At 37.0% G+C, this 9482-nt stretch overlaps 1 protein-coding gene across 1 annotated transcript; it reads left to right on the top strand.

The window, feature by feature from the left end:
• Positions 1-617: 617 nt before the first annotated feature.
• LOC137467779 (SUMO-conjugating enzyme UBC9) lies at positions 618-8063 on the top strand. The gene is made up of 6 exons (XM_068179208.1): positions 618-769; positions 981-1064; positions 3612-3684; positions 5325-5434; positions 5608-5687; positions 7406-8063. The coding sequence occupies exons 1-6, from the start codon at positions 704-706 to the stop codon at positions 7467-7469; spliced, it is 477 nt and encodes a 158-aa protein (XP_068035309.1). The 5' UTR covers positions 618-703; the 3' UTR covers positions 7470-8063.
• The last annotated feature ends 1419 nt before the right edge of the window (positions 8064-9482 follow it).

Genomic DNA, 9482 nt, shown 5'->3' with positions numbered 1-9482 from the left:
ACTAAGGCAATGAAGGTGCAGAAATAATCTTCACTTTATACTGGAATTGAAAATCTCTCTTGTGGAATGAGCTGCTGGCTCTTCCTTAGCTGAGTTGCTGCCTGTTCCTGATGTTGTCTAGAAGTTGTATAGCAGCATCACTGTAAAGCTGAGATGACTTTGTTAAATTCTATGTCCCTGTTGCTTTTGTGGGGAATACTGGCTTTCAACGGGAATTTACCCAAAAAGTAGTATTTCTTATTCCCATTTGTCAGAAATGGGAGTAATGCAGGTGTTTGCCTGCCGAAGAAACTTCTTCCCATACCTCATGTGGTGTAGGAAGGAGATAAACAGAGTGTGTGTCAGTTTCACAAGTAGGAAGTCTGAGCACTTTTTCCATTACTAATAACTGCTTCTGTTGTCAAGCTACTGTCAAAGTTTCTTCTAAGATGGGGTTCAAATATAAAGCAATAAGGTAAGAATGGAATTTTGTAGGTCAAGTCCAGTAACTAAGAGCTTGATGGCATGGGGAAGCTTGATATTATTCCTGATGATAAATTCTGCTGGCTGTGCAGAAACATGTGTCTAGGTTATTGAAGTGAAAATGAGAGGTCAGAATTACTCTTGAGTGAGCAGGGGCTTATAAACACGTAATGCATTGTTTATGCTATAAATAAAAGTATATGCTAACAGCAATTCCTTTTGTTTTAGAGGGACTCTGAATATGTCTGGCATAGCTCTTAGCAGACTTGCACAGGAGAGAAAAGCCTGGAGAAAAGATCATCCATTTGTAAGTATGAAAGCCACCAAATATCTGACTCTGCAATTGTTCAGTGTTCTGGTGATGATTTTTTTTAAAAATAAAATAAATATTTTTAAAATGAAAAAAAAAAAAAAGTAGTGCAAAAAGAAGTAACTTTGTGTAAGGATAAAATATTTAATGAAGTATTTTAAGTACATCTTGTAAAATCCTCACCATATGTCTTTTTGCCTTGATTCAGGGATTTGTAGCAGTACCTACAAAAAATCCAGATGGCACAATGAATCTAATGAACTGGGAGTGTGCTATTCCAGGAAAGAAAGGGGTAAGACTTGCTGTTCTCCTGATTTCTCATTTTATGGTGAAAAGTAACATAAGTTGCTTATGCATTACACTGACAATTGAGAATTTACCTTACGTATAATTTGATAAAGAAGTTTGTGTCCTGCTGCTACTTTAGAATTAAAAGTGCTGTGGACTAGGAATATTGGACAAAGTACACCATAAGAGTGTTCAACTCTTGGCACTTAGCACCTTAAGAATACAAGTTTTCAGAGGAGTGTTTAAGAGTCTTGTACTGAAAGTGGAGGTTCTTTCTTTTGGGTCTTTGGTATGGGACTTTTTTGCCTTGCCTTTTCTACTGCCTTTTGCCAGTTTGCCTAAAGACCCTAATGATCTTGTTTCTTAGATTCTCAGAAGAATCTCTGTGTAGGCAAAACCTGCAGGGTCTGTGATGCTGCCTTAGTTGAATGCTGGACATAACATTGCTGTTACAGTTACAACTTGGTTTTTGTCAAATATTCTAGCTCAGTGTAAGGAAAAACTCATCCCCTTGTGCTCTGCCAGAAAAATATTATTCCCCATAACAGTTTATGTAACTTATGGAGATGTCACCTTTAAATACTTAGGTAAAATTTATTTGCCATACAAAATCTTCTTGGTATTGGCTTTGAAGTTTTGTAAACCACAAAATGGAGCGAACAAAGCCTTAAAGCCAGCTTCACGTGTACTAGAAAATGTGTCACACCCGGAAAAGATCAGTTAGGCTGATGTGATTCCTGCTGATTAAAAAAATTATATTTAACAAGAAGCAGCACGACTTATCCATCTCCACCAGACCAAGCAGTTGCTCTCTATTCCCTTTGTATTTGGAGGCATCCTATACTGCAGCTGCTTTCCCTAAGATGAATAGTTAAAATCACCAAAATGTTTTCTTGTCAGCCAGATTAAATATTGAAGTGGTGTTAGTCCTGGGTGGGATACGCCGTTCACTCATTTGACAGCAAATGACTTGTTAACTACCTAAAATTTGACTCAAAAAACATCTGCAACTAGTCCCATAATGCAATATGGTCTCGATGATACTGCTGTCATACTGTTAGCCTTGTAGGGCTTCTGAGTGTCTGCTATCTTTCACCCGTAAGGTATGTTGCTCTATCAGAAAAATGATAAAAACTTCACCAACTCTTCTCTTCTGTGTAAATTATTAAAAGCTATTTGTCTTCCTGTGACTGAAAGCAAATAAAATCAGTAGTTTATTCCATCAAAAAGCTCATATTTTCTACAAAGGAACTCCTCTGAGAAGGTATGGATTTTTCTAGTTGTTGACAACTGACTACAGCAATTTAGAATGAGTTCTTTAAATACACTATAGCAAATAGAATCAAATTCATTCACTTCTGGAAATGTTATCTTATTAATTCCTAGCATGTTTTTCTTCCTTTACTAGCTTGAGACTTCACATAATGAATACCAATGACAGTGGAGTGATTTTTCTCTTTTCTTGTGGGTTTTCTGGGTGTTTTGTTTTGGTTTTCGTTCAGCTAAAAATCACATAGTTCAGATAGGAAATAATAAAGAATTTCCTTCTAAGGTGGTCTTCAAACCTGTCTGTCTGTCTGTGAGGATAAGATTTGATCAGTTTTGCTTTTAAGATGTGAAACCATCTTCACTCCAGTTGTTTTAAAGAATCAACCCAACATTTACTTCCATTGCAGTGTTTCCATAGCAAGAGCAAGTTACAGAGAAGTATCAGAGAAATAAATTTTACAGCTATAAGAATATTTTCTGTTTTTCTACACTTCGTAGCAGAACTCAGGTTGTCAGAAGAAGTGTTTTGTATATTTGAGGCAGTCTTTTTGTCTATTGCTAGATGGTTTTTTTCTTGTTTTAATGACCCTTTTAAGTAGTGCTGTCTCACTAGGTTTGCTCTATGTCATGGGAGCTGCTCCTATGAGTGCCATTTCCAGTTTTGGATAGGGATAAAGAGCCTTTTAAAATTTCTTGTTATACAGAAAGATGGCATCTGTGAGACTACATTCTACCAAACACAAACAGGGTTAGTTTAGACTAGTGAATCTCATTAACTGTAGTGGTAGTACAGTTCTGTCCACATTTTTATTTCATTTGTGGTTTTATTAGCCACATTCTCATAAGGCACAAGAGAAGCCATTTATATTCACATGCTTAAGGGGTGTATCCATATCCTATCTTCTCAAACTTTTGTGGGGGTACAACAGCCCCTTCCTCGTTGTACATGTATAGTGTAAAACTTCAGAAGTATTCTGTTCTTATGTAGTGTGAAAATTGTACTTTCATATGGAATTACTGGTGATGACACTGACTGTGTTGATGAGTTGGCATCACTTACTAGCTGAAGAAAGAAACCCCTTCTTTTCCACTTCAGCTTCTTCTACAGGTAGAATAGCTTACCATAGTCTAGACAGTGTGCTACAGTGCAGGACAGCTATTTTCTCTGTGTAGCAGAAGAATGTCTTGTGCTTTGCCTGAGAAACGATGTTTTTGGTAAGCTTTTTTCCACAATTTTGACTTTTCATTACTGTAACCAAAATTCTGCATTAACTCTTGACAGACACCGTGGGAAGGAGGCTTATTTAAACTACGGATGCTTTTCAAGGATGACTACCCTTCTTCACCCCCAAAATGTAAGTAAAATTACCACAGGTTTATAAAAACAGTGTTGAATTAATCCATGAGGTTCTTACAAACGGTTATTACTTTCTTACAGTTTTGTTTGATTTTTGGTTTGGTCTTTTTTTTTTAAAGATACATTGCTTTTCCTTTTTTCCCCACCCACTTGCAATTCTTCACAGAAAGTTGTGATGAAGTCAGCTAAATGTTCAGTATATCAGAATTGGGAGGGGAGGGAGATTGGTGTGTAGGTTCCCTCAAAGTTTGACAAAAGCATCACTTGAAATTCTCACTTCATTATCAGCTGTCCTTGGAAACTAATATGTAGGCACGCTTAGACTAAATCCCTATGTTCTTACTGTTAAGTTGATCTTCTAAGCTGAGAACTCAGAAGACAGGAACTTGGAAAAAAGGGTTCTCTGACTGGAACCTTTTAATCAACTTGCTCTAAAATATTAATCTGTTCTTTTTCTGCTACTGTGTATAACTTAGTAGATCTTCAGATACCTAGTTTCCTTAAGTTTTTGAACTGAATTTTCCTTATATCATCTCAAACTTCACCTATTATAGAAACTTGAAAACATCTATTACATTGCATGGTTTCTTGGTTCTTGAATTGGCTACCTTCTCAAATCAAGGACAGTGATTATAAATTGCTCTTTTTACAGCAATTCATCTCTCATCACATTAGCATATTTCAGCTCTGTCAGCTCCTGGCTACTCCTTTTGTTTGATACCACTTGTAACACAGGGGCAAACATCTCTTGTGAATGAAAACATTTCACATTATTTCCTTGAAAAATACCAGTTTTCACATCCTAATAGTGTTAAAGGAATTGTCATGCCTTAAAAGAAGATGTATATGTGACTAATAAGACTCCCTACCAGTGCAGCTTCTGAAGTAGCACTGAACCTCATAGGGCAGCAAGATTGTTATGTCTTGTGAATATTTGCCGTGTCAGAAGGATGAGAAAACTGCACTAATACCTAGATATTGCATATATTGCAAAAGGAGTGTTCATTACTTTACTGAAGATGCTAGCTGTTGCATTTAAGTCCTGTAAAGATTAAAAGCAATGCCAGAATATAGATTGAGTGGCAGAAGGAAAGCTGCACAAGCCTTCGGTTAGTCTTGTAATTTAAACTTGGTTCCTTTTGTTCAGTGCGTCTTGATTATCTATAGGAAAATATGAAACTGAAAAAAAATGCTAAGAACTTAAGTCTTCCTTGTGTGAAACTTCCATTATTTTAAAGTGAGGAGAGAAAGGATGAGTGAAGGGTAGTATCTTTCCTTTACATAGTAGTATGTAAAGCTGAAAAGATAGAATTGTTTTTAAAAGGTCTTTATCACAAAGCTACTAGGAATTACTTTGTCCGTTTCAATTCCTAAACCAAAAGATTACCAGTCAAAAAGATAATGTTGGATTGCCTGGATTGGTATCACAGATGTGATGGAGTTTCTGTTTTAGGTGTGGGCTGAGCCAAGAAGAAAACTGGTATTAATAGCTCCAGAAACTGGTGGGGTTTTATTTGGGAGACTTTTGCCAGCGTTGGTTTGGGGATTTTTGGGTTTTGTTTTCCCCCAGCTGATCTAACTCAACTCTCAGATCTTCCTCTTAGCACTGTATGCAAGTAATTTCCTCTTCTTTATCAGGTAAATTTGAACCACCGTTATTCCACCCAAACGTGTATCCTTCAGGCACCGTGTGTCTCTCCATCTTAGAGGAGGATAAGGACTGGCGGCCAGCAATCACAATTAAACAGGTCATTAGTTGTACTTAGACATATTCTTAATACTTTTGCTTTGCTTGCTTATCTGATGCGAATTATAAGATGTTCACCCTGTGTACCTGAATTGGTTTCTAAGAGTTTTTCACTCAATCTCTATTAGTAATACCCATAATATATGCCTGTTACTTCTATTCCTTTTTCCATAGATCTTGTTAGGCATACAAGAACTTCTAAACGAACCAAATATTCAAGACCCAGCTCAAGCAGAGGCTTACACAATTTACTGGTAAGTGTCTTTGCATATGAACCTGAAAGCTGTCATATTGCCTACAGGTGTCTGTTACTTGTAGTATAACGTGCAAATGTTTTTACAAATGACATGGGAAATTCTCTTACCTTCATTACTGTATTCTGCGGAGATGCCTAGATTGTGCTAAACTTGAACAAAATGGTAACTTCATGGCTGTTAGGCTAGTGGAGCTTTTAATAGCAAAGCAACAGCAATAAGGTGTGGAAGACTCCTCATATCGTGATTTTCATCCTGCTTCTAGCCTAACGCAGAGTCCTTTCCCTTAAAGGCTGAATTAGTAACAATGTGGTGTAATGGGAGAAGAGAGACAGAGCAGGAGAAGAGGAGAGGAGACTGAATTAGGTGACAAGTCACATTCGTCAGTACAGGAGTAACTTACTTCTGCCCAGTAGTGCATACCTGTAAGAACTTGTGCCTGAAGGACAGAGGAGAGCTGTGGTCACTGCAGGAAACATGGCATTTTGGGAAAACTACATCTTCCAAAAGAGTAGGTTGAAATTAGCAGAATGAAGTTTGCATTGATTAGGAAAGGGGATAATTTGTGAGCTAGAGACGTTTTGGGTTTGTTTGGGGTATTTTTTTTTTTTTTTTTTTTAGGCTTAGTTGTAAAAGTTTTCCCACCATTAGAAATGGATATCTGTTCTATAATCTGTAGGGAAGCAAAACATTTTAAACAAATGCTTTTGGCAGTGGTAGCTACTGATATAGTAACCAAGATGGAATTGTGGAATTACAATTCTGGATAGAAGAGGCCTCCAGGAGAGTGCCAAGTTTGAAAAATAACATTTTATGTGACTGCACTTGCAAGCTATGGTAAATATGGTTTTTTATAGGGTCCTAGTGAAAAGGAAACATAGGGATGGATAGTGTTTTTTGCATTTAATAATGGCTTCACTCAGTGTTACTTTTTAAAGTACTTACTGAAGGCATGATGGAGTTGAGTGCATATGGAAGATGGTTAAGTGGCCACAGTTGTAGGAGCCAGGAATGATGAAGAAGGCCTCAATAATATACTTCTGTACATGTATAGATAGGCTGTGTTTTATTGTTTTTAATCACCTCCCACATGCATGTATGTACAAAACCAGTCTTGGCTAGTCTTCTGTTTAAAGGGCTTCCAGGGGGAAGAAATGTTTAGCTTAAAATATTACAGGATTTATGTTACTTCAAGTATGTATAGTCTCCCATTTATGCTTTTCATGTCTCTTGGACATTCAGAGTATTTCAGATGGGTTACTATTATTCTGCAGTCTGAGAGTGTGTCTCTCTTGCTGCTTATGATATGTGGTAGAAGTTAAACAGAGCAGGATTGTGCACACATCTGTAATGTTGGCATAGTTGATAAATACTGCAGGAGATGCACCATTGTTTACATAGATGTCTTTCAGTCAAGCTGTTAAACTTTCAAGAATAAACATTCAGAATAAGAATACATATTCTCAGGATTCCTTTGGTACTGTCGTTCAGTAACTTTAGCGTGCCTAAGGTGCTAGCCTACTTCCTCCTCTTTGCTGTAGGCATTCAGGGTCTGCTATGGAAGGCATTCTTCTGTGTGGATTCTATGGGTGCCAGACTTCAAAGCTAGGCTATGTTCTCAAAGGGTTTGCCTTCAGCAATGACTTCTGTTTCTCTTCATTATGAAACTAACTCTGTAATACAGCCTCTGATCTGAGAATTACCCTTTCTCTTTTCAGCCAAAACAGAGTGGAATATGAAAAGAGGGTTCGAGCACAAGCCAAGAAGTTTGCACCATCATAAGCATTTGTCACACAGCATCTTAAAAAGGAAGGGATTGGTTTGGCAAGAACTTGTTTACAAAACTTTTGCAAAATGTAATGTTGCTATGTACAATTAATATCCACATAAGGGGAGGGGGTTGTATGTGTGCCATTTTCCATATTCGCCAGTTGTATACAGTTCTAAATTTGCTGAATTGCCCCCAGTTTTTTCATACAGGGTCTCTTCCTTCAGTCTTTTGTATTTTTGATTGTTATGTAAAACTTGCTTTTATTTTAATATTGATGTCAGTATTTCAACTGCTGTAAAATTATAAACTTTTATACTTCTATAAATTCACTAGTATCTCTAGTTACTTTGCTATCTGATGCAGGCATGCTTTAAAATGTTAGAACTATATTTAGCCTCTAGCTGGCTGTATGAAAAAAAATCATGCCCTCCACCCCCTTCCCTCCCTGAATTTGTTTTTTCTATCTTTCAGAAACTAGGTTGTTATTGCTTAAGAGCCTCTGAGATCCAAAGTTAGCCAGCATCCTTATTCTGCATCACTTTCTTTGTGTTTATATGGCATTCTGTCTGTGTTGCTGTTTAGAGTAAATAAACTGTTTATATAAAGGGCTTTGTTTCATTTATCTTCATTAAAATTACTAAAAGACTGCCATTCAAACTGCTCTGAAAGCAATTCAGTGCAAGTTCCGTTTTTAAGGCATGTGATGCTGCGTTTGCCTTTGGTTTAGATGTTGCCTTCATTTGTTTTGCCTGTCCCTGACCTGGAGAGCACCTATGTGGCCCGTCCTTACTACACACTACCGTGTGTGGTAACTGCAGCAAGTCAATTCTGATCAGTTCCTCAAGCAGAGATCAACTGCTTACTGTGTATAATGGGATCAGCATACTGATGTGACTATGTTAATATAAAATCGTGAGCTTTTGAGTGATATGAACAATAATAGAAGTTGTCCAAGGGATGCTGATGACTTTTAATGGAGCTTGTTTATCAGAAACAATTTTGTGCCTCTTTCCATATATTAATCCATACAGCTTCTAGGGAAAGCATGTGCTCTGTGCAATTAGAATTTCCTTCTGTAAAGGAAATCTGTTAAATTATGTAAGTTGTGTTTATGTATGTCAAGCTGATACACCCTCTATTAAACTTTCACTGCTTTTTAAATTATATTTTTAAGTCAAAATAATTCTGCAAAACAAAAAAAAGTTAAAAGCTTTGTTCCATCTGAGCTTAGCTTCTTCAGTGGTTTTAATAAAAAAAGCCTACAGCTCGGCACTTAAGTTAATTACACAGCTCTGTTCCCAGATCTGTATTGCTTGTCTGCATTTGATCACTACAGCTTTATAATATAAAAGCATTCCCCCAAATTAGAATAGCTAAACCATGTGAGACATGCTCACATGGTTTTTAGGCTTTTAAAAGTTATGTTGAATTGCTTTCTTGTCACTGTCCAAGAAATCCTTGCTAAAGCAGTACATTTGGGACAGATTTCATATGGGTGGGGAGGTTATTGAAAAAACAAAATCAAAAGGAAAGTCTGCTTGCAGAATTAATTTACTTATGCTTCTTGTTTTTAAAAGGGAAATTGTGTATTGGTACCACCAAACTGCTGCTGTTGCTCCCAGCTCTAGCTCCAGTAGCACTAGTAATTAATCCTTCTAGTAGGAGAGGGACAAGAGGAGAAAGTCCTGTGATGTGAAGAACTTCTATTTGTGAAAGTGAGTCTAAGAATTGTCCTTAGTACTGCCAATTCTACTGAAGGATCACAAAGTTTAGGTTTCAGTTGGGTGCTTGAAACTCCAAAGAGTATTCTATTTAAATACATATAAAACAACTGCTAACAGCTCATTTTCACTATACAAACTGGCAGGCGTAGCGAAAAGTGACCTAAGATACTAGTGCTGGTACGAGTGTCACAAAGCTTTAAGGACCAGACAATGTGTATTTCTTACTTGGTACAGTGCCACTTCGAGTGATGAAAATACACACTGATGAACCTGTGATGTGAAATTTCACAGTACAGTTCT

This window comes from Anomalospiza imberbis, unplaced genomic scaffold (genome assembly GCF_031753505.1).
Source record: "Anomalospiza imberbis isolate Cuckoo-Finch-1a 21T00152 unplaced genomic scaffold, ASM3175350v1 scaffold_786, whole genome shotgun sequence".
Classification (NCBI taxonomy): domain Eukaryota; kingdom Metazoa; phylum Chordata; class Aves; order Passeriformes; family Viduidae; genus Anomalospiza; species Anomalospiza imberbis.
This window is presented reverse-complemented; position numbering and strand designations above follow the sequence as displayed.